General features: G+C 45.7%; 3 protein-coding genes across 4 annotated transcripts in view; 1 reads left to right on the forward strand and 2 right to left on the reverse strand.

The window, feature by feature from the left end:
- LOC144129948 (HHIP-like protein 1) overlaps window positions 1-5,884 on the reverse strand; it is a 45,819-nt gene extending 39,935 nt beyond the window's left edge. The window contains exon 1 of the mRNA XM_077664004.1: window positions 5,447-5,884. Within this exon, the coding sequence (XP_077520130.1) occupies window positions 5,447-5,884 (438 nt within the window). The remainder of the gene's footprint in view (window positions 1-5,446) is intronic.
- Window positions 5,885-6,025: 141 nt separating this feature from the next.
- On the forward strand, window positions 6,026-23,809 carry LOC144128962 (uncharacterized). Of its 2 annotated transcripts, XM_077662801.1 has the most exons (10): window positions 6,026-6,177; window positions 6,555-6,618; window positions 6,689-6,760; window positions 8,059-8,206; window positions 8,572-9,911; window positions 14,806-15,019; window positions 16,149-16,229; window positions 19,024-19,194; window positions 23,174-23,397; window positions 23,473-23,809. In XM_077662801.1, the coding sequence occupies exons 1-10, from the start codon at window positions 6,156-6,158 to the stop codon at window positions 23,615-23,617; spliced, it is 2,481 nt and encodes an 826-aa protein (XP_077518927.1). In that variant the 5' UTR covers window positions 6,026-6,155; the 3' UTR covers window positions 23,618-23,809. The 2 variants fall into 2 exon arrangements, with proteins under 2 accessions (XP_077518927.1, XP_077518926.1); XM_077662800.1 differs by lacking the exons at window positions 6,026-6,177; window positions 6,555-6,618; window positions 6,689-6,760 and adding an exon at window positions 6,944-7,271.
- LOC144128963 (dnaJ homolog subfamily C member 30, mitochondrial-like) lies at window positions 23,799-24,548 on the reverse strand. The gene has a single exon (XM_077662802.1). It carries the CDS (start codon window positions 24,408-24,410, stop codon window positions 23,814-23,816), a length of 597 nt encoding a protein of 198 aa, XP_077518928.1. The 5' UTR covers window positions 24,411-24,548; the 3' UTR covers window positions 23,799-23,813.
- Between the last annotated feature and the right edge of the window lie 109 nt (window positions 24,549-24,657).

Consider the following 24,657-nt stretch of genomic DNA (forward strand, 5'->3'; position numbering starts at 1 on the left):
TACCATCAGGTCGTCTCTAACCCCACCGCCGACTGAGGAGGCGACCGTTTTTTTATCCAACACCCGCCGCTTCACGGAGTGCACCTATCTGCTCGCTAGTAAAGTATACGGCGTTGTCCCGAGCTTGAACTTTCGCGTTGTAGTGAAATCCTGAACGCAACTCAAACCCGCATGTGCGTTGAGCTTCCTACTCAGCTCTGCGCCATCGCACACACATTCTAATCCCTAAGAAATGGACTCAACAGGTGCCGGCGTATGTCTCAGGCCCTTTCTTCAAACTGACATCACCGCTACTCCTGAAACATGCAGAACCGTCTGTTCTCATTCTTCACAATAAGGGCGGGGGGGCTGAGATATGCTCGACCGTGGGACAGAGAGCAAACAGTCTCAGAGGCAGGCAGGAACATGATTCCGTATAGCCCTCAGCAACTCTGTCCATTTCTCCGCTCATGCTCGTCTTAATACATCGGGGCTGGCTGGCGAGGGCGGGTGAAAAGGTTCGTAACAAACTCCGAACGCGGAGCTCGTTATGTGGGCTCGTCGTAGCGTGTGAAATGTGTTGCGGCCACCGCGTCTCTCGCGGCCTCCTCTCCACGGGTGTCGGTCCTTTCTATCTCCCTCCTGCAAACCGCTAAGGCGTGATTGGCTGGCACGCAGACCCCGCGTCGTGACCTCGTCCCGAGAGAGGTGCGGACAGTGCGCCATAACATATAAGCCGTCGCCTTCGGTGCAATGGCACAACCATATATAGATCTGGGATATGACATCACTGATGAAGCGCCTCTGAGGTGTTGTTTTTCTGGGCCGCCTCATTAGAGACAGCAAAGGAGGCGTATAGCCAGTGTCACCTTGTTTTTCTGTCATCGCCAGATCGCGTTCAGCAATAATTAGGCAGCTGCGGCTGCGTTTTTATGGAGGAAAAACGCCAAGGCGCCCGTGTGCTGTGCGATATCAGTGCACGTTAAAGATCCCCAGGTGGTCGAAGTTATTCCGGAGTCCTCCACTACGGCACCTCTCTCTTCCTTTTTTCGTTCACTCCCTCCTCTATCCCTTCCCTTACGGCGCGGTTCAGGTGCCCAACGATATATGAGACAGATACTGCGCCATTTCCTTTCCCCCAAAACCAATTATTATTATGAATAATAATTAGGCACAAGGACAGCTCTTATCTTTTTCCATGTTGTGTGCAAAGAGACTTGCATAGAGTTCCATCTTAGCACGATGCACTCACTGCTGCGGGGAGCCAAACTGCACCAGAGTGGGATCGAACCCGCGTCTTTCGGGTCAGCAGCCGAACAACCATGGATGACCACTGAGCCACCGCGGAGACTTAGACTGGTTTTCGTTCCTCTGCGTCAAAACTCTTCACGCACGTATATGAAATCCCCTCGCTGCTGCATTCGCAAGCCAGGGCAACACCATGACATGTGCGCAGCTGTGTTGCGGCTGCGTTGAATGTGGCAGAACAAAAGATGCCCGTCCGTAACAGGATCCAAACACTCAAAAGTCATGGCATACAAAATGTTATGTGTGACTAGCTGCTGGTGCCAGAATTGACTGTGCAGCTCTGGTTGACAGCCTCCCACCTGTTGCAATAGTTTACAGACGCGAGAGCCATGAAGAAAGCTGAATTTTATAGCAATCATTGGAATCTGCATAAGCAACCCCTAAAGTGCATCTTTTACCAAGTTGTGCATCTAGGCCCCGAACATTTTTTTTTTCCAGGCGTCGGAAATTGTTTATTGAAGTACGCTGTGTACTTAACTCCATTGCCCTCAAACTCATCGCAGTAAGTATAGTGTTTGAACATACTGTAGTTACATGCGCAATAGTTAGGTTGAGTATAGCCACCGTAGATTCAACAAGTGAGGCATAGTCCTACATTGCCGCATGCAGCACTGGTAGCAGGATGTTCATGTAAACGTTTTTTTGCTGTTTCGCCTTCATACTTGTGATGCTTTGAATTTACTCTGCATAGGGTGTTACGTTGTTACGGGGAGTTAAGACACACCCACCTCACACCAGCAGGGACGCAACGAACTGTCTGATGTCCTCGACGTCCATGCATTTGAAGAGGATATCGGGTAACGAACTCAGAGCAGCGTACTGAGCCATCATGGTGGATTATTTTATTTATTTATTTACAGTGGAACCTCATTATTACGAAACGGTTTATAACGAAATAACGGATGTAACGAAGGAATGACGATTCCCCTCGGAAGTTCGGTCAACACGCGCTATAACGAAGCAATTGTCGAGCCCTTTCAGCTTACTTATAACGAGGTTCAACTGTATTTCAAAATACTGCAGGTCACTTCTTGGCCCAACAGAAGCGAAATACATACTTTGTGCATACAATTAGAAGAATGAAAAACGTACAATGTCTAGCAGCATACAAAATGTAGGAAATACAAAAATACAAGTTCACACAATTTAGTTTGCAAAAAAAGCGTTCCAGTTCTAACGAAATCTTCAGGAGGAGGAGGAAGAAGAAGAAGAAGAGGAAAGGCAGGGAGGTTAACCGGAAGAATAACCGGCTTGCTACCCTAAACGGGCGGGAAGGGGTGAGGGGATAAAAAATGAAAGAGAAAGGAGAGTAGCCGAAAAATTGAAGACACTATGAAAAGTCGGCGTTCGTTAAAGTCACAGCCTATCGTGCAGGCCAGAAGTTCTCAAGAAGCGGAGCAGTGCCTTGGAGGCCTTTACCTCCGACGATCACCGCGGCCAGTGGCCGAGAATCTTCATTTCCGTCAGTGGGCGTAGATCTAGACGCTCCAGCTCACGGCACAGAGACTGCCTTTCGGCGCTGTAGGCAGGGCAGTCACAGAGAATGTGGGATATAGTCTCGTCATACTCGCAGATGGCACATGCAAGGCTACCAGCCATACCGATTAAGAACGAAAGCTACACCAAGCCACAGGCGACACAGCAAAGTCTCTTCACGTCGTGGTGGGCCGGGTGGAAGCCGGAGCTTCAGATCTGGGTCCAAGGATTTTAAACGTGAATTGGAAAATTGGACGGAATTCCACGCGACAAGCGTGATGTCCCGCGACAGTGGTCTAAGCCTACCCGCTGCGTCGGCTCTCGAGATGGGGATGGACACAAAATCGCCGTCGTGGTGAGCAGTTCGCGCGACCTCATCCGCGCGGTGATTGTCCGCTATGCCCTGGTAGCCATTGGTAGATAATGTCGTGCCCTTTGTTTATGGCACCGAAATCTTCAGAATTAAATAAATGTGTCAGCAAGGAATTCCGGTCTGAAAGTTATAGGGGTAAACATGAAAAATGTACTTTAAAGTATTCGTTTTATCAGAAATCGGGGCAAATGAGTGTTCGTGAATTTTACGCTTCTTACTGGACGATGTTTAATGCAGTGCGTAAGATTATTTTTTTTGTGTCAAGCTGTTGTAGAAAAATGTCAGTCGATTTATATTCCTACGTGTTTCCGGTTTTTTAATGCTGTTTCAATACATTAACTGCGATGGGGAGCCTTCTCTTCTATATTTTCTAAATATGAACAGATTTCCTGTTTGCTCTTTCAAGCTGCATGATGTCGTTTTTTTTATGCACGTGTCCCACACTGGTGAAGCATATTCGAGTTAAGGCCGTATGCATGTATCATACACTAATTTCTTTAAGTGTACTGGAGCAATTTCAATTTTCTGCTTAAAGCCCATAATTTTCGAGACGCGGTGTCGACCATTTTAACTTGTTAATTCATCATCATCATCAACAGCAGCAGCAGCAGCAGCCTGACTATACACCAACTGCAAGGCAAAGGCCTCTCCCATGTCTCTCAGATTAACCCTGTCCTTTGCCAGCTGCGGCCACTGTATCCCCGCAAACTTCTTAATATCATCCGCCCATTTAACTTTCTGCCTACCCTGCTACACTTGCCTTCTCTTGTAATTGCAGTACTTATAAATATTTATATTCTTCAACTTTTAAAATGACACTGCCATGAATAAAATAAGCTAGCAAATTCATCGTTTTATTTTTAGTTATCCGGCGAAGAATGGTTTTTTCAGTGATCAGCTCCACACCCCATTTCAAACGCTGATCAATAGTGAAAATAGCTGGTTGTACAGACATGTAATCATGTTCGGTAGAAATAATTTGCTTGAACGCCGCACTATCATCGGCGAATAACAACTGATACAACGTCAGTAACAGCCGCAACTAGACCATTCACGTAAACTAACAAACAATAACGGTCCAAGCGCACTTCCTTGCGCAACACCGGAAGAAACACTAAGCACACTTGAAGGATGCACATTATTGATCTTTACAAAGTGTTTTCTATCTTTCAGGTAGGCTTGAATCCATCGGATGATATGAAAAGGAATAGCGATGCATTCCAGTTTGCACAGGAAGTCTGCCATGAGGGACCTTATCAAAAGCTTTCCTAAATTCAAAAAACACCACGTCTGTTTGTGCGGTCATTACGAGCACACATGCAAATTCATGCACGGACAATACAGTCGGAGTGACAGTGGACAAACCCTGTCTTAACCCATGCTGATTTTCAGGAAAAAAAAAATTACGATCCCAAAGAAATCTTCGCAATTAGCCGGCAAAAGCATGCTCCAACAGTTTGCTGCAAGTGCATGTAATAGACATAGAGCGATAATTGTCAACTGTTAATTTGTCACCTTCCTTGAACACCGGAACTACACGCATATCATGCGGATGCATCACAGCATCCGTTCTAATTTCATCAGCAATTGTTATTTTCATGAGTTCTTGGGGCTTACTCAAAGGACACCAACATTTCTGTGGATCATTCTTAAGAAATTCAGCGAAAGTCAGCGAAAAAAAAATGTAAAATACGCATTCTGCAGCGTTGTTGCATGTTTCTGAAGGCAGAGACCGTCAGCGCAGAGCATGGGGAAAGGTCGCCGAGAATAACATGCTTGACACAACGGCAATTTTTTTTTTTTGGATATGCCCATAAAAACACCCAGACTTGGGAAATAATTTTTGATCGATGCTAACAAACCTAACTTTTTCTTAGCTCCAGAGGCGTCACTGCGGTCCAGTGTCATCACTTTCTAAAAATATTGTATAGAGAAACACTCATGCTCACCAACTTAAGTTAATGCCCAACAACTCATGCTCAACAACTCGTTAATGCCCAGCCTCTCCGCGATAGTTTCTCACATTATGCACAAATAAATCGCATTAATTGTGTACGTCAGATGGTCGTCTTAACGTCCCGAAAACACACGAAGATCCTGATGCGGTATTTAGGATGTCCTGAGGTTGTACTGAGGCCAGGAAACAGAACTTGGCAGGGACTTATTGAGAATCGGCAGAGGACGTCCTCAGGAAAACAGGTTATTCTCAGCGGTTCGTCCACAGTACGTCCTGTGGATGTGCAGTCTAAGTTATTAGATAGCTGTGTGCCAACGTATCCACAAAATGCAAAAACCTACGAACAAACACACAGGTCTCACCTTGAATATGGCGTTGCCGTCATCGCCTAAAATATGAAACCTGGAAACCGCTGTTTCGTGATCCATGTCAGACTGTCTTGGCGGAGCACTGTAGCATACGTAGACATACTTTTCTTCCGGGAAATCAGGGTCGAGAACAAAGCTCAGCAGCCCGCGTTCATCTGCCGGTGCATTTGTAGTCAAAATCTTATTTGTAATGTTCAAGAACACGTGAGCGTTCTTGCTACGGACGGCATGCCGCAACGTTATTTGCATAATTATACCTCTATGCTCTCCCACAAGAACATCTTGTTCGTTTTGGGGCAAAGGAACAATGCTAACAGGGTGTCTGAGGCCTGACAATGCTCTTTCCAAGCCGTAACACGGTTCCGAAGCGCACATCTTGTCTGTAAGTAAGAACAAAGCGCACAGGAACCGCACAGTACACATTCTCGCGGGCGAGCGTCAACTTTTGCGCCTGCAGGGTGGCTTTCCGGAAGAGCATATCGTCTGCTCCTCTTCGCCGTTACGAAAGCGCTCAGCAGCCAATCACTGAGCTCGAGAGTGTAGCCAATGAAAGCTGCCCATCGCCATGACGCGATTTCAAACCGAGAAAGGCGGCTGCGCCAGGCTGCGCGCTGGCTGAGAGCACCGGGTTTTTGTTGCTTTCATACTGGATTTTGCTATTCCGTTGCTGCCTGATCCGTTGTGACACACTACCATGAAACCGAAGGTGCGCAAAGGTGAGTCCTACGATTGTATATCCTACTCAGCACATTGTTTCAATCGTCGTTTTTTTGTGGTCTCGCTAGAGCCGGATCCGGCGCGTACGTTGTAGCGCATTTTTCTTTGTTGTATTTGCGTTTGTAAAAGTCTTGTCTAACGGCCGCGCACCCCTATTTCATGCTGTTTTTGGCACCGGAATTAAATTTTGGTGTCTGATGCGACAAGTTTTAACCGCTGTTTACGTTCGGCGTGATAGCTTGTGCTGTATCTGATTCGTGGTCGTTTCTTGGCGGCATGATCCCATGCAACGTTATCAGCGGAAGTTTCGGTGGACATGCACTCGTACGAAAAGACATTTTCAGTAGTTATTCAGCCAAGTTTATCCGTCTTTCAGCCCCAGAGTCACCAAAAAAGGCCTTGTCGGCATGGGAGCGGCGGCGGCTGTACTCGAACCAGCTGTAGGTATTTGGTACTTCCAAGCAGCACACACAGTTGCGTAGCTGCGACCTAATTACTTCACCTTTTCAGGAGAGAGAAGACCCTACTGCAGACTCCCTCTGCTGGACCTTCCCGCTCAAAGGAAAGCGGTACCTCTGCAAGGTAATGATGTCGATATCCATTTAGCGATTTTTTTGTACATGACGGTTGATTCGAATTAAACTGGTCGCTCTCTTTCGACATGTCTCGCGCCCGCCAAAAAATGAAACCTTCGCGTCACATTTCCTTCTACCGATATTCAGTGACTTCGCGCGCTGTGGGTGCGAAACTGGTGAACATGAAAGAAAATGAGTAGCGTTCTTGCTGTGATGTAAACGTTACGACTTACTAATCCTAACCGTTTCGAAGCATCCATCACCGTTTCATACGTGCAGTCCGCGCTTTCATTGGCGCACGAGATAATGTCTTACCGGGACTACAGTGAACTGTACCGGGACTACGACCGACTGCGTAATTACCGGGACTTAAGGGGCTTCTTGAGCTTTGCCGAGTTTGCGTTTCGCGTGGACGACCTGATCCACGGTGATGCCTATGGTCTCTCGTGGTGGGAGGCGTACGGATCGGAGGACTCCGAAGAAGAGACATCTTCCTACGATTACGAGGTTTCGGGGAGGTAGCCGCTTTTGCTGACGGGTTGCTACTGACATGACCAATTACATTGCAACTACCACGCGAACGCGTCATTGTCGCATGCCCCAAGCGATCGTGCTTGCTAAATGAGCCGTTATAGAAGTGACGGATGGCGTCAATTATTCGTCGTTGTGTTCATAATGATAGACGTGCCGAAGGAAGGATTAGTTAGCTCGTTCTCAACAAGTGGGCATGAACTGTGAAGCCTGAATGGACTGTGCAGTATGAAAATTTACGCGGGCTTTCATTTCTGGATAAAAAAAAATATACGCGCGAGACCTGTACTCATTACGTTAACTTTGTTATATCAAACTTTATGGTCTCAAAAACCTATGTATGTGTGAATGCCCAATCTTGTTCAGAGTTAAGCAAACTCATTCTTCGGGCAGCGTATGCTTGGTCACTGGCTTGTTTGCAAGTTGCAGCAAGCCATTGGCTCAATCAATTTCATACTATGCTACTGTTTGTCCTGAAGACAGAAGTTTGTGTTTTGCTTCATACAAAGCATCTCTTTTTGTGTCGACTTGAGACAATTCTTTTAAACTGCACATCTTCATGCTTTAGCATGTGTATTGCTGTCCTTATTAAGCTGCACAAAATTGAAGTATTCTAAAGTAGCTACCAGTCCCAGTGCTTGTAAATTACTTTGATGCTGCTGCTAAGAAGAAAACCATCTTGGTTGTTGGCCGAAATTTTAACCAGAATGTTGATGCTCATCTTAATTTAGCTATTTTATTTTACTTTCTGTGGAACTTTTCTTTTTTTTTCAGAACGAGTCCAGGAAAAAGGAAGTCTCTGCCAGAGTCTGTGCCACAAAACAAGCAACTGAAGTTGGCACACCCTGCCACTGCTGCAGATTCCACCCAGTGCACTTCAGCATCCACGAAGTCTCAAAACATTTTGGAACAGAAGCCAGAGGTGAGAAATGTTTTTATTTATTTAATTATTTTTTATTACAGATACCTCAAGGGCCCTTGGCTGTGGGCTCTACATGAGGGGTTCATGATGTTCATGATGCTCAGACTTTGCATGGCACTATTTATGTCTGAAGTCCCTCACTTTGGCCATTTCTTTTTCTTTTCCCTGTGTTTTCTTTTATATTTATTGTCTTGTAGACTGTAGCCTCCTGGCTTTTAAGCTTGATGCCACTGTATTGCAGTTATTTGTCACCTGAGGTTGCAAGCTCTTGGTTATACTGCACCTTGTATTACATTTGGTGAAATAAGTTTTCAATTGGCGTGGCACACGGGAGGTTCGTATATAACATAGATGTCACTTTCCAGGGTTCTCCACCCTTGGGCACGAAACAGAAGTCTAAAGGATCAGGAAAGCCAACACCTTCCAGCACATCTGTGGCACCCGTGCCATCAACATCTAAGGCAGCCTCCAAGCTAACTGTAGTTAAAGACCAGCCTCCTGTCGCTGGAACTACTGCGAAAGCAAAACGTAGAAGTTCTGTCTTTGCAAAGCCCCAGCACGTTGCAAAAGGTACCAAAGCCTCTGCCTCAGCGAAGTCACAGCAGCTTTCAGTGCCTCAGAAGCAGTCCCCAAGGGCTAGAGGTCCCCCTGTGCGGACTGAGGTTCAAGTTGCTAGAAGATCATTGGGCAGAAAGTCAGCAGTCCAAACACAAGCAAAGGTTCAGGTTGCTAAAAGACCATCGGGCCATGCATCTGTGGCACAAGCTAAGGTGCAGGTGGCTAAAAAGGCACTGGACAGAAAGTCGGCAGCTCAAAAGCAGGTGAAAGTTTCAATCTCTAGAAGATCGTTAGGCAGAACATCTGCAGTCAAGCCTCGCCCAATTGTTAAAACTCCCGTGAGGAATCCGTCAACAGCAGGAAGCACCAGTTCTTCAAGACACACCGCCGCAAGACGGACGCCAAAAAATGCCTCAAGCACAATAGCCGACATGACTAGAAAAAGGAGTTTACAAAGCAGCAGCAAGGCTCGAGGCAAGACAGCTTCTGGCATCTCAAAGCGTGGCAGTGAGGTGCATTCCCCTCCAAGGTCAGCAGCAAAGCCACAGTCGCCACCATGTTCAAGCACAGTGAAGGCTGTGCAAAGCTCAGACAGTCATCTTACTTCTTGTTCGACTCCGTGTTCATTGAGGTCTAAGAACACTACCGCAGGCTCGCCTAGCACAGCGCTGAAGGTTGCCAACATGACTTCTTCCTCTGACAGTTCTAGTGGGAGCACACCCTTTCACACTGCTCATAGCATCTGCCTTTCTAGTTCCTCAGAAGCAAGTGATTCCCCAACTGGAAAGCGCAGCAAGATGTTTGCTGGTGAGACGCCTTACCGGCAGAAGCGTTCTTCCTCATTCAAGCCAGCAACGGTGTCTCCAGTGAAAAAAGCCAGTCCGAAAAAGACGGAGGTTGTTGCTGCTGAAGATGTAAGTGACGGCGACGAGCTGAATGGCACATTCACAATGGTGGAAAGCCCCATTCTGTCACCAAAGAGACCGAGCAGCCGCCTTAAGAAGCTGCCGGAGCCACGTTCCTCGTGCCTACGTAAGGGCGCGAGCACTTCCCGCATCAAAAAGTCTGTGTCCTTTACTGTACCGGGACGGAGGAGTGTGACACCAAAGAGGCTACCAACGACTCCTATGCGCAGCCGCACTTTGCAGTGAGTAACACGGTGCACATTTTCATTGCATGTTGTGTGAACCTTCGTGAAAGTGCTCACTTGGCAGCATTCCAACTAATTTTATGTGCAGCCATGTATGGAAGCCATGTTTGAAAGCAAATATTTTGTTTACTGTAGTATTGGAAAAAGCATTTACTTCAGAAACCAGATTTAAATTTTATCTACATACAAAATTGTAATGCTGCAGCCTGGCTGCTTTCATCTGACAAGGGTTGGTAGAAGTTGTAAGCCACCAGCCTTATTTGGCAGTAGGGTCAACAAAAGCTGGTCCCAGTGCTCCACCTGGCAACTATTGAATCTGACCTGTTTAATTTAATTACGCCAGTGGTGAAAGTCCCCATAGACTCCATACTATAAAATTCGGGTGGGCTGAGTGGTCCGAATTTTGACCGCTGGTCATTACACCTTTTGCAGCATCCAGTAATGCTACGGCTACTCAAAATGTACAGAAATAAGGTTTGTAATGTGTCGCTTTAAAGCTGACTTGAGAACTTATAGGTGGCGCTTCGGTCTGCTTACTTTCAGAAGCTGCTATGAGACGCCTGGATATATGTATAGTCGTGCCTTGATAATGTGCGCAGTTTGGTTCGTGAGCAAAACTGCACTTAACGCGAGTCGCCTGAATTAACGAATCGCAGAGAAAAAAAAGTGCTGTGATTATGGTCTGCTTCTGTGCATACTGGTGTCTGGCGAAGTTGAACTTGGACATTATTTTTGGAGCTGCAAGTCCGTTGTCTTGGTCGCCATTGTGCTTAAAATAATGTGATGCAGCTTGACACGCCTAATGGTCTATGATAAGCTTGATGGCGTCTCATAGCTAAATGAACTAGCTGCTACTGCGATTGTTTACATCTCAAGAACCACTACTACATATCAGTACTCGGTCGGCTGACAACTGCAGAATGAAGCTTTCTACGGGGCACAAGCTGGAGAGGGAGCTTTGATCGCTGTCATTCATGCAACGTGGAACATGAGATGCATCGATTGGGCAACTTTGCACAGTAAAGCATGAAACAACCAAAGAAAAGGGCCACCACTCAGCCATTCACACCTTTTCCTTGCATTCCTTTGGTGTCCTGTGCACAGAAGGCAGAAATTGAAATGCCTGGTTGGGGCACTTAGGATTTCGCTCTCATTATCATCTATATTAATGAGACAAAAATGCATGGGCTCTATTAGACACTGCACATTTTTCTTCTGTTCATTTTCTAGACAGCGAGTTTTGATATTAGCAATATGCAAATACACTGCAAAAGTTTGGTCACCCGTAAAACTGTCCATAATTTGAGTCCGTATTAAAGGGGGCCATATTAACGAGACATCGCTATAAGCCCTTTGTTTATTAATTGGTATGGTTAAGAAACTGACTACAGTTGCAGCTCAACAACATTTTTGGAAATGCACAGCATCACAAACGTTTTACTCATGCATCTATCCTGAAACAGAAATCAGGGGGTGCTTAATCTTGTGCGGCATAAATATTAAGTCAATTTGGTTGCATCATATTGCTTCTTTTTGTTTGGTACTTGAAGACGGAAAAGAACTCTTGTTCCTTGAACCATGCCATGTAGTGCAGATTTAAAAGCGTCAGTTTAAAATGTGAAGCTTTAAAGGGGCTGTGAAACACTGCTTGAGCGGATGCCGGCTATACTTCAGATGGATTCTTTATGTCACACAGATGCTGGCTCAAAAAGAATTGCTGGAATCAATGCATAGGAACGGGAGTTATTCAATGAAGAAAGTTCAAAATACAAGCAAACAAAATGCTGCCCTCAACTCGAATTTCGCGCAGCTTCTCATTCCCATGTCACTCTCCCAATGACGACACTTGGGGGGGACCAATCAAAACAGCCTATCTGAGCACGTGGCGGAAGTATGCACACCATGGTTGCCTAATCGCTGTAACTCGTTCTTGCCAAGGCTGCAGCGCCGTTTGCATGGTTACAACAGTCATGTGAACACCTAGCGATGGTTCACCGTCACATTGACGGCGCAGAAGGGAACACTGATCAGTGACGTTCCCCAACTTATGGATCCGAACGTGATCCAAACTGGATGTGAACTTGAGCGCGAGATATTGCGATGGTGTGACAGCCTGCGCAAGATATCAGACACATTTAACATAGCGCGTGCCGCTACTGCTTACTGCCTACCATGGCCTGTCGCACCTAGCGCACTGGTTGGTCACGGCGAGCAAGAAGTGCGCGCTGTTGATGGGAACGTGGCGCCATCTGGTGCCGCCACCCGGTGATCCTCCACAAGTTGACGATGCGCATGGCTAAATGTGAAACAAACGACTTTTTTTCTTTGCATCCTTCCTTGGGACCGAAACGAACGCTTATAAGCGCAATGGGTCGATCGGATCGATTCCGCAAACCCGTTCTCAAATACATAGAGAGTAGCCATAAGTGTTGTGTGCTAGGTCATAGTATGTTTACAGACAGGCGCAAAGTCCTTCGATGCAAAAAGTAGCCAGAGCCTCTGTTGGTGTATTTTTGTTTTACTTGCTTTACAGCACTTTTATCTAAGGCAAAAAAGTTGGTTTTGTTGATGTAATATAAAACACAAAAACTTGACAGAACGTATTTCTAGTTATTAACCCAATTTGCAGTATACTTACTGTTTGTCTAGTCATCAAGCTCCCGTCAAGTGATGTCATATCCACTGCTAAAATCTGCCACTGTATGGTGACACCGTCAGTGCCATGAATTTGTTTTTGCGAGCTAATTAAACTAATAAAAACTGGAGTATATGCGGTACGACCAATGCTAATAGCATCACTGTTTCTCATTCTATGCAACCAGGAGGGAAAACAATGTACCGATTATGTGTTTTGGGGCCCCTTTAAAGCACACCACTTTTCGAAAAAAAATGTTTGCTTCGGAGGTGTACAATTGACTCAGTAATTTACACTCTTAACGAGCCAAGAATTTGTTGAAATTATGCGGAGTTCAATATAACAGGAGTCTGTAATGCACCTAATGTTGACGTGCCTGAAACATCAGTTTGAATAAACTGGTGAATTGAATTAGTGAGATGGATGACAGTTTGCTACATTTTGCTGTTCGTCCTCAATTGCAACGAACCGCACTTATAAGACCATGCGAGTCAGTCCCAACTAAGTCAACCATTTAGACCATGCACAGAACCCATAAGTCGTAATTCTTGCACAGTAAAAGCTCCTTCAATTTGATGGTGCAGGCAGCTCCAGACATCTCTGCCAGTATTGGCGCCATGAATAGTGTACTCAGCAGTTGCAGATGTATGCTGAGGCTGGGCACCTGTGTGTCTCGGATTAAACAGCACACTGCTACATGCAGTGTGCTATTGCTTTCTCATTGGCAGTTCATGCCGCCACAGTGAATGGGTTTTAACTGTGGAAGAGTGGTAACCTTGGGCGCTTTGCAAGGAGCTGATGTACAGTTTTTTAGTATTGTGAAGGATCATACTGTCAAATATAGACATTCAGCTTCCCCATATGCAGTCTACTCATATCCGCGAGTACTTGCCCCCTTACTGTTCCTTCCTCTGTAAAACATTCCATCACGTTTTACTCAGAATATGACCACGTTGTCAGCATATTGCTCAAGAAGTCTGAGCAAGCGCAGAGATCTGTGTAAAAGTGTATTCATGGCATAAAAGCACAAAGAACTGTGTATAGAATGCTACAGCACCATCACTACATTATTTTGTGAAACCTCTAAAGTTTTCCTGAAATCGCGCTACCAAGTTGTAATGAAAGTTGCATATTTTCTGTGCCTTGCATTCATGGTGTCACAGCCATCTGGAAGTACCTTTTCCTTGTCCAGCTTTTACGATAAAAGGGAAGCTTGTTGTGCCTAGATTTGTGTACTTTAGTTGAGATTCTTATACCCCTGTCACATGGGCACTTTTTATCCTATTTGCGCTCGATCTGCATCGTTGTTTTCAAGCAGGATCAAAGCACGGGTGTTTTGAATGCTTATTTCTCATGCACGTAGGATGGCAGCAAATGTTCCGGCGGGCCACTGCGGTGCCTCAGTGGTTACGGCGCTTGGCTGCTGACCCAAAAGACGCGGGTTTGATCTTGGCCGCGGCGGTCGAACTTCGATGGAGGCAAATTTCTAGAGGCCTATGTACTGTGTGGTGTCAGTGCACGTTAAAGAACCCCAGGTGGTCGAAACTTCCGGAGCCCTTCACTGCGGCGTCCTTTATAGCCTTAGTCGCTTTAGAACGTTAAATCCCAACAAACCAAACCAAACCAAATGTTCCGCCAACATCTGCAGGATGCTAATGTCCACCAACACTGTGCAGTGGTGTTGGTGCGAAGGTGTGGAGTGGCAGGTTCGATTCATCACGTTCTTTTCTTCGCCGACATACGTTTGTCAACTGTGTGAGCAGACGCAGCGGTAGTGGTCGCTACGTCAACTGACAGTAGAGCCTGGATTTGAGATTATGTAAACATGCGCCTTTGTATAGCAGGCATGGTGCACTAAAAATGGTCTAGCATGTGGTTTAATCAATTTATACGTTAATATTTGTCTTTTCACGTCATCAACTTGCTTTTTTTTTTATATAGATCAGTTGGGGCGAGAGTGCCAACATCCGCTCTCGATTGTGCTTCAAACCTCGGGAGCGCTTAGGGAATCTTGATCGAGCCAAGCAAGATCAGACTATCGGGCTTGAGAGTGGCCGTGTGACAACCTCTGATCTACATTGAATTCAATGAGCATTGACTTAGCGAGGTTCAAAACTGACCGTGTGACATGGGCATCACTGTGCGCATTTGAATAAAGTACTTGGGGTCTGCAAATTTCTGTGCAGTATATCCCTGGCATTTCATAACAAGTCCTTATTTGCAGATTTAAGATTTACATGCTCACATATTTTTCAGCGAAACTCTCAAGGAATGGCTGGGTGCTCGAGGCTACAGCTTGTCGGCCTTGCGGCAGTCTAGCCGAGACAACGCTGTGAAGCACGAAACACCGCGGAAATCACGGAGGTCGTCTGGCAAACCTCTTCGAGCAGCTTTGAGGTCTTCAGAAAATCAAGCATTGGGTGCATCTCCAGTGCTTCAGAAGCCTGCAAAGCGTTCCTTAACCCAAGAGGTGAATGTCACTTTGCTTTCTTCACTATCAACACAGCATCCAGCAACAGAACACATATTATCAATGTGCTTCATAATTAGACATAGTTTGCATAAATTTCACTGGTCACTTCGTCAGCAGTCCAGAAACTGTGCAGCCATTAAAATGTTGTAACCGGTACCATTTTTATTGCATTTCGTGTCATTATGATTGTGCATACACTATCTAGAGATTATCGATGGGACATCAACTGCACAGCGTATCATATAGGCAACCATTGCTGCGCAACAACATGGTGGTTGAACGCATCGGCGATTGTTGCCACGGCCACAAGAGCAAGATAATCTAGTTGTGTGGAAAAATTCGAGCTAGAGGTAGAACATCTGCTTCTGCATAAACATTTTCCTCTCACTTTGAGCTTTTAGTTGTGACCCTGCCTAGAATATGGCACCTGTCATGGTGAAGTGTTGCCACATGAAAACTGCCTGCTAAATCAGAGGATGCATAATCACGATGGGAGGTAACATATGTGGTGTTAAAGGAATTTGCGCTGTTCTGTTACATCATTACTGAAATCCTGAACTTGCATCTTTGTCAGCCAAAGGAAATGCCGCTTTTGTGAATACTAGTTGCTGCTTGCTGATGCAAAGGGACACTGAGGACTCCATCCAATTACTGTTCTCAATAAAAATTTATTCTGTGGCTTTTACTGGCTAGGTTGACGTTTCTCGGGCAGCAAAAGATGCATTTACCGCTGAGAAAATTGGATTTAAAAATCTTACTGCCGGTCAGTTCGAACTCTAGATGCCCTTAACGAAAAAGTTTGGTTGCCACCGTGGTGAAGTGAATAGTGGGGTAGCATAGCCAGCGGGATCCGCGCACAAAAATCGATGCCAACGTGTACATTTTACTTGCAAATCAACTGGTGAGGGTGACACCTGTTTTTCGCATTTTTGGTCCTTTCTAGCTTATAAAAGCTGTTTCAATACAGGCCAACTTCTGTTTGTCCTCAATTTCTCTTAAAGCCTTCAGCTTCCAGTCCTATTCGTGCAAATATGTCATGTTGATTTTTGGACTAAGAAAGACGCAGCATTGTATGGCAATGTATAAATGCCAGTTCTGCAATTTCTCTCTTTTATGTGTCTTTCAGAGCGCAGATGATAATGCAGTTGTATCAAAACATGCCAGCGTGTCATCTCTTCTGACAGACCTTCAACAGTGCTTGGACGAGGTAAGTAGGCAACACATTCAGCCCTTCAGGCACTTGCAGGTGAAAGCTTGGGAATGCAGCCAACATTACGCGTTGAAGGTGACTACCGAGTGAAAAACCTTTTTTCAGAGCAGAGCAGGCTGTGGTACGAGTTACCCTTGATGCGCTGCAGCCACTGCAGCCTTTGCACCATGAAACATTGAAGCTTACCTGCACCATTTTCTGTCCTCTTTACTCGTTGACCCAGCGCTTGTTTCTGTTAAAGAAGAATTGCTTTCAACCTAGTTTTTCTTGCGATGAACCCCCTTCCCCATTCTCCCAAATGGCTTTTCAGTGACAGAGGCCTCTCCTCTGCTCTTACGTGTTGGTTTGGCGACAAAACCCTGCCTTGGTCCAAAGCTTCCCAGTCACAAAATTTGAAAATATTTCTCTGAATTTATCTGAATTGTGAGCGTGGAGCTGGCAGTCTGTCCTAGATATAACACGCAATATTTTGAATGTTGTTTGGTGGGAGAAAACTGGATCTGCAGCCTGTGACAAACTGGATTGCCTTTTTGTGTTTTTATATCTTTTAATAAGTGTTGATGATAGGACAGAAGAAAACAGGGCTGTATGAGTGCTGCAGAGTCATCTTGATCTCTTTTGCAAGCAACGGCAAGTAGCGAGCAAAGCAAGCAAGCAAAGCAACAAATGAAGCATGATCTGTATTCTCGTTGTATTGCACAAAATTTCAAGACAGATGGAGTGTTCTTTGAAAGTTGTAAACTGTGGGGTTTAACATCCTGAAACAACACATGGGCTGAGAAGGATGCTATAGTGCAGGTCTCCGGATTAATTTAGACCACCGGGGGTTCCTAACGTGAGCGGACATCTCACAGCACACCGCTACTTTTGTGTTTTGTCTACATCGAAATACGGCCACTGGCGCAAATATCGAACATGCGACCTTGGGATCAGCAGCTGAACACCAAAGCCACTGAGCCATCTTGGTGTATTGGATTCCTTTCATACTGGCAGACAAACTGCTTCAAAGGTTCAACGTGCAAAATGTGGCAAAAATTTCTTTTAAAGGAGTTTTACTGCTGCTGAGTTCGTGTGTACTTTTGTTGCAAGTTAGGAAAACACTGCGCATTGTTCACTGAGGTTTTTGTTTCACTTGGATCAGCACAGTGAAAAGCAGTAATAGGTGAGCAGCATAACCTGCAAATAATATGGTCACTCTATTGAAGCAGGGTTTTGGAAGCAAGCCGTGATTGCTTGGAAGGCTGCACGACGTCAATTCTGCACCTGGCCATGCATCATAAAATACCGTATTTACGCGCATAATTTGTGCACTTTTTATTTAGAAATTAGGGCTCGAAGAAAGGGGTGAGCAAATTACGCAGGGGATTCCGCGAGCGCGACTTAAAAAACTCCACAAAGGTCATAACGCGCAATATAGGTATAGTGTATGTTGCTGCGCATACGTCAGCACCCGGACCCACACCCCACGCTGGCTGCCCCTCGGAAAAAAGTTCACTCTAAATGAAAAGCCGAGCACCCCCCCCCCTTGCGGGATGGCATGAAGGTGCGTGCATGAAGCTGAATAAGATGCTAAAACAGTGTCATCGCTTGCGGCCCAGCCAGTTGTTCAGTAGTTCCGGATTCCATAAGTTTGCTTTCGCAACTTCGTCCGGGATATCAAGCGCGAATCAATAAATCAAATATCACACCACACAATTGTTTAACAGTACCGCGTGAGCGTCGACCAAACTGCTTGTCTGCGCCTTATCACGGCACGGAGCTGCCAAGCCAGCGAGAATAGCCACGTGCGCACTGATTTGCCGACATGATTGTCGTCTATGGGCAAACTTGTGCGTGCGCTGTTATTCTTGCTGGCTTCACCGCTCTGCACCGTGATAAGTCACTGACAAGCAGTTTGAAAATTGCCGTATAGTTGTGATATCTTATCACAAGACATGAGCCACCAAGAAAAGCGTAGCCAGCAGTCGAGTCACATGCGTCAAGCAAACGACTGACCAAACAAACAGCGGTGTTGGCTATTCTGTCAGCTGCCGATCCTCCCTGGAAGCGCTGCTGGCCGTTCCGAGTGGCGATGCCGCTGGTGCCGCCGCGATTGTAACAACGGCCTCTGGCACCACCATGAACGTCCAGTGCACCAAAGATTCAAGAAGCCTTCTGAACAAACACGCGGAATAGCTGAATGCTACTGGGTAGAGCCCGCGTGCATGATGGTGCGTAAAATATGCGAGTAAAAAATGTTTTTTTGTAAACCCGGGTGATAAGTTAAGGGTGCGCAAATTATGCGCGTAAATACGGTACAATTCATTTGTACCGGACAGAGGAACTTAATGTTTATGTAAATGAACATTTCCAGCAGCAGCACTGCTCAACATTATACTAAGGCCCTCTATTCCTGAAATTTCCTGGCTTCCATTCCAGTAAAAAATTCCTTGTTGATGTGGCAACACAGAATATGCTGCAGTCATGCATCTCAATGAGAATGCACAGGCTGTTTCACACTTGGTGGGGAAAATGGAAGCGCGTGACTGCCGCACTTCGAGTACTGCTGCCACCGAGATAAGGCCAGAATGGCTGGCACCAGGCGCATGCATGGAAAGAGCGGCTGGCCGTGCTTATTGCACAGGTACCTTTGCCGCTGATTCTCCCCGGCTGTCAATGGCAGCGCTTCGCAAAGTGCAGTGGTAATGCGCTCCCAGTTTCCCTCGAAGTGTGAAACAGCGTATACATGACGAAACCAGGATTGCCTCTGTATTTAGCATCGCAGTTGTGACTTCTTCCTTTGTTTTGACAGCCGAACCCACCAGAGGACGTTGAAACATGGCTGGACCAGCTTGAAGAGCAAGTGCCCAGTGTAACGGAATACCCAACCTATTGGTTGTGTCGCTGCCTCTGTTACGAAAAGGCTGATAATCCGACAGAAGCCATAAGGTCGCTCGTTGCAGGACTGGAATTTGTTACTACAGTGAGTTTCATCAAGTGACCTTTTACAATTGTCACAGTAGCCTAATCTTGCATTTGTTTCCACTGGATTGGGCAGCTGCCACTGGGTATTTCACAAGTTTCAATGCTTGCCAGTTGAAATCCTTAAACACGCAGTGTAGGGAGTATATTGGACTCTCTGACAATGTGCAGAAGGATGGTTTTATAGTTGACGGCTGCAGCAAATTAGAAATATAAGAAAACGCATAGTACCAAAGTTAGCAAGAAGAAAAAAATGCTTACAGCATATTGACACTGCGAAACTCAGATTTTTTTCTTCAAAAGTATTTCAAGGACAAAAGTTACCAAAAATTTATTTCAAGCACAGATAAGGAGACAGGTATTACGTTTTTATTTTGTAGCATCAATCATTGACAGTGCTATGCTAAGCAGAGTTCCTAGTGCTCAGGTTTTGATTTTGCTGAAATTGTATAGTAGGCTCAACAGTGAGGAGGGTGCGTCGAGCTATTCAGCTGTGCTGTCCGCATTTCACATGATTGTTTTTTAATCACTTGAGCGAGCATGATTGAATGCCTTAGAAGTTTTCGCACTGAGTAACCGCTCTGGAGTGTGAGAGAGAGAGAAGTGGTAGAGGAAGAGCAGAGGAATGTGGCTGACCATGGATCCTAGGGAAGGAAAACTGGAGAGGACACTGAAGCTGTTTCTGCTGTAGGTGGCTAGTGGCGACCTCACTGTGGCTGCTGTGAAATGTGCTGTGTCAGAATTTGTAAAACTTGAGCATGGCAGACAGCTAGCTGTATGCTTGTTCAAGCCACCAATCTCACTCAGCCTTGTAAGCACTAGCTACAGTGCAAAAATATTGCACACATGGCACTTTGTGTAAGCTGGCTGCAGCACCACAGAACCTTTTCACTATAGTTAAGCCAGCTTCACTTCAGTGTTGTGTACATGTGTACTTCAGTGTTGGGCACAGCAAATTTTAGAATAGCACATAGTACAGCCATAGTTGGTATGGTATGTGGGGTTCGAAGGCTTGCTGCAATGAAATTTGAGTTTGGCTAGTGTGCCTCTTAGTATATTGGGTACATCATGAAGCTAACTGTAACAATGCTTTATGCTTTGCAGAGAATCAGTTATGTTGTTATAAGTATTTAACAAGCTATGTCTAGTATGCCTCTTAGTATATTGGGTATGTCATAAAACTAACTGTAACAATGTTGTACGCTTCTTAGAGAATCAGTAATGTTGTTATAAGCATTTAAAAAGCTATTTAGTAGATGATGCATGCACCTGGCTGCATACCATGCAGTCTTGCAACTTTCAGGACATTACGTAGGTATGGGTCAGAGTACACCATCCTCAAACTGGAGCCATTGGGAATGAACAGGTTACAGCATAAACTGAAAGGCTGGTGGCTGAAATGTGGCTTGGCAGTCCTACTGCAGTAATGTGGAAAGTGTTTTGAAATTTTAACTTCCAACAGCTGATTCTGGGCTGTGAGAGACAGTGTAGTGCAAGGTTTTTTTAATTTAGGCCACCCGGGGTCCCTTAATGTGCACTGACATCACTGCGCATGCAGACATTTACGCATTTCACCTCCACTGAATGTGGCTGCTGCTGGGCTTTTATCTTGGATCCTTGGGCTGTGTAGTCGAACACCATAGACACTAAGCCACAGCATTGGGCTGAATAGTTTGTGCTTTATGAAGGTGCATATCACAACAATACATGTGCCTGTCGAGCAGTAGCATGCATGTTCAGCGTTTCACATTGTACTGATGGACAGTGATGTGATTAGTGCAGCATGGAGAATCCAGGTTAATTAATTGTCATGATAATTGCTTTAAATTGGTATTTAGTTTCATTACCACAGCAGCAAAGGCCTTGATAGGCTACAATGCTACGAGAAAATGCAGATGCAAAGCTGTGGAGATGGAGGGCAGTTGAAGTGTATACAGAATGATGAATTCAGCTAATGAACTGACAAAGGAATGTTCATTGCAATGTTGCTGCTTACCACAGGCAAGATGTCTAATGGTTGCAACCATTGCATTTCTCATCATAAGAGCACTGCTGTGATTGGTAACCTACTGCAAGTTTGCAAGGATACGACCAACGTGCTGTAGTTCATTTATACCTGTGCTACACGGGTAAGTTGAAATGACATTTGAGTCTAACGGCATTCGAAACTTCGAATGGCATTCGGACTGGACGGACCCGCACGGTGCTACACGACTATTCCAAAAGCACTTGCAAGCTTCAGTATTCTGCTGCCAAGCTACAGGGGCGCTGCTGCCGTCAAGTTTTGTTTTAAACAAATATAGCAGCAACAATTAATTTGTATAGTTACAGCCCGCTATAAAATTGCTACTTTTAAAAGTAATATGTCATTTCTAATAAATTTTACTATTTATTCATTACTAAACGCCTCTGTTCTAACAGAGGCCCAAGCCCATAGCCCTGCCATTTTTTGTGTGCGGTCTGTTGGCTACAATGGGCTCTATCTCCTGCGTGTGTTGCAAAAAATGAAAAAGTGCGATAAACTTCACTGAATAAAAAAAAGCTCACTTAAAATGTACACACAGATGCACACAAAATAAAAAGACAAAACACAGCAAAAGCAACAGCACAAAGCGAAAAAACTGGCACCGGGCCAAAATGGCTGCCTTTCTTTCCTACGATGGGTTCCAGAGTATGCGGTAAATATTTGCTTGCTAACAAAACTTCTGGAAAAGATCCATGTAGTGTATATAAATGGTATTTAGAATTTCATCGTTTAACGAACGTATTTGCTCTTCAAAACTTATGCTGCCACCTATGGCGCGAAGACGCTGCGGTAGAGAGTAGTCGCGCTTGCGCATCGAAGGCATTCCAAAATCTCGAATGTCTCCGCGGAGCTCCGTCGTCTGGAATGTCATATGAACCGAATGCCGTTCAAAAACGTCGTGTAGCGGCGCAGGTTTGGCAGTCGAGTCAAATGACATTCGTTTGGAAGGCATTCGAAACGCCCGTGTAGCACAGGTATTAGAGTAGTACATTTCAGTAGTACATTCAGAGTAGTACATTTAGAGTAGTAGTTCATGTATGGCCTTAGATCTAACGACAATCCTGGAGTGCTTTGTGAATTTAAAGGGCTCATGAAACAGTTAGCTTCATACGAAATGCCTTGTGGCAATGTCTGCTACCAGTTTCTTGCGCGAATCCTTCCTTATGACATCATATGGCTTAAATGGCGTCAGTTGCGATGGGCTGTCATTGCCTCGCCATGAAACATCACACTCTATAATGCAAAGAAAACCACAATGACGTTGGTAGACTAAGCAGGCTAAGGATGTACACAGGGGCATGGGTGGTGTGCAGGCTGCGGCACAGTCATTGCCATCCACTTTGGCTGTGGAAGGGGTAGTGAGGGTGCCAACAGGTGCAAGCAACGAAGCCGGGTGACGTATCTGTGGTCAGAATGTAGTCCTGACCTTTAATATTTGTTTTTTTTCTCTGGCTCACTACATTGTCCGAGTTGCTAGGGGAAATGCAGAGTAGTCTTTAATCACCGATAGCTCCATTGATGGGCTAGATCAACTATTTTTGTAGAATGATGATGGGTGGTTCAGTACCCCTCAATCTTTTGCTGTTATTACATTTGGTGCAAACCATTCAGGGCTACTTTAGTTATCATTAATATCAATTATCATTTCACTATCATATAGTGGAGGCGTATTTCAAATTCCAGAAAAGGAATAAGTGCCTAACTTTTGCATGTCTACAGCAAATGGTATGCACTTGTAGTGTTCATGCAGTCGGCTTTCTGTAAATGATGTTGGGCATTGTACCAACTCATAGCAGGCAATACTTTTTGCCAGGTATTTAATTAAGTAGCATTAACATGAAACCGCAGTAGATTGGAATTCCCTTACTTCTCTTGTGCCAGCTTTGCATGCTGAGGCAACGTTGTGACTAGTGGGGTTATGGGTAGTTAATCCACAGCTGTTTCGCACCAACAGGGACGCAGTGAACTGGCTGATGTCCTGGACAACCTTATGAAAAGGACATCAGAAAAAGAACCCAAAGCAGCACATGGCTCACCATCACCCTCAGAAAAACGAAAGAGTAAGGCGAGTACAGGCCCACGCAAGAAACGGAAGAATCTCGAGGTTGTGTCGCCAGAAAACATGTTTGACTCAACAATCATTGATTACAAGGTCTATGAAGAACCTAGCCTAAAACGGTAAGTAACCAGTTTTCCACTGAGCCCTAGGCTTGCTTGTTGTAGGAGTAAAGGTAACACAACGAAGTTATGCAGGCTGTCAGCAGTGATGCACGGGAAAGAAAGTGTGGCCGTGATGACTCCTGTGCGAAGGTCTTCTCGACATTCCAAGCGTCGTTCCAGTGTTGTGTCACCGCAGAGCTTGCTGTACAAATCGAACCCCGCACTCGAGGCAGAGTGAGTGCCAGCAGACAAGGCACATCGCAAGGCTTGACTACAGTGGGCAGGAGAGCACTGCAACATCAACTTTAAACTTGCGCCTGCGCGGTAATAAACTTTTTTTCCGCGTGTGGTTTTGCAGGCGCTGAATGTAGACTTTGTCACTGCCGCTCCACAAACGCCTTCGGTGAATAAAGATTGTGTGTACAATGGTGTGGCTATTTCTCTCGTTTCTCCGTTCCGGGTGACCTGGGAACGTCGTGCCCCACGTCCCACTGGTATAATGCAGCCACCGTAAGGATGATAGCCATGATTAGCGTCACGGCTATGCCGCTTCCTCTTTCCCTCATCAGCTCCTGCTGTTGCATGTACTCTTCGTACTTCTTCTTGCGAACCTGATACGAATGTACGGCGGCCCCGTAGTGCTGCCTATAAAATTCGTCGAAGTTGTAAATGGGAGTGCGACCACTCATGGGCGTCGGTCTCTGCGTCGGTTTTATAGCGTGAAAGGTAGTTGACTTCTGAGGCGCCGTGCCAATGCGCTCGTCATATGTGGCGCGCAGAGACTCGTTTGAAAGCGTGTCGTACGCGGCGGTGATCTCCTGGAAGCGCTCATTGGCTGCGCTGCTCCCCTTGTTCTTGTCCGGGTGGTGCCGCATAGAAAGCCTGTAGTAGGCCGCCTTGATTTCATTCTGCTTTGCGTTCGGACTGACCTCCAGAATGTCATAGAAAGTCCTCCTTCCATTGGAAGCGAGGCGTCTGCTCAGCACAATGCCGCAAGTTGCCCGCGGAAACTCTACCATCCGAGCCCGCATCTTCGGTGACCGGTTTTCCTGCGATCTACGCTTGTAACAGCTCGTAGACAAGGCATTCCGTCCTTCCACTGTGAATGCTGCACAACTAACACCGGACGTCGTGGTCAATTCGGGTTCATATCACAGCTTTAAAACCTTCGGGGTCCGTGTGAAGGTTACGGTCGACGCGTTACAACGTGCAAAACGAAACCCGTCATTGATTGTGGTTGGAAATTCGCCACCACACGTTCAGGCTATGGCTTCGCTT

Source organism: Amblyomma americanum, chromosome 4, assembly GCF_052857255.1.
Source record: "Amblyomma americanum isolate KBUSLIRL-KWMA chromosome 4, ASM5285725v1, whole genome shotgun sequence".
NCBI lineage: Eukaryota > Metazoa > Arthropoda > Arachnida > Ixodida > Ixodidae > Amblyomma > Amblyomma americanum.

Coding starts and splice junctions, on each gene's coding strand:
- LOC144128962 (XM_077662800.1), top strand. CDS start 7,060: ATGTCTTACCGGGACTACAGTGAACTGTACCGGGACTACGACCGACTG. Junction 16,230..19,023: donor TTCAACAGTGCTTGGACGAG/GTAAGTAGGCAA, acceptor TTGTTTTGACAG/CCGAACCCACCAGAGGACGT. Junction 23,398..23,472: donor GAAGAACCTAGCCTAAAACG/GTAAGTAACCAG, acceptor GAAGTTATGCAG/GCTGTCAGCAGTGATGCACG.
- LOC144128963 (XM_077662802.1), bottom strand. CDS start 24,410: ATGCGGGCTCGGATGGTAGAGTTTCCGCGGGCAACTTGCGGCATTGTG.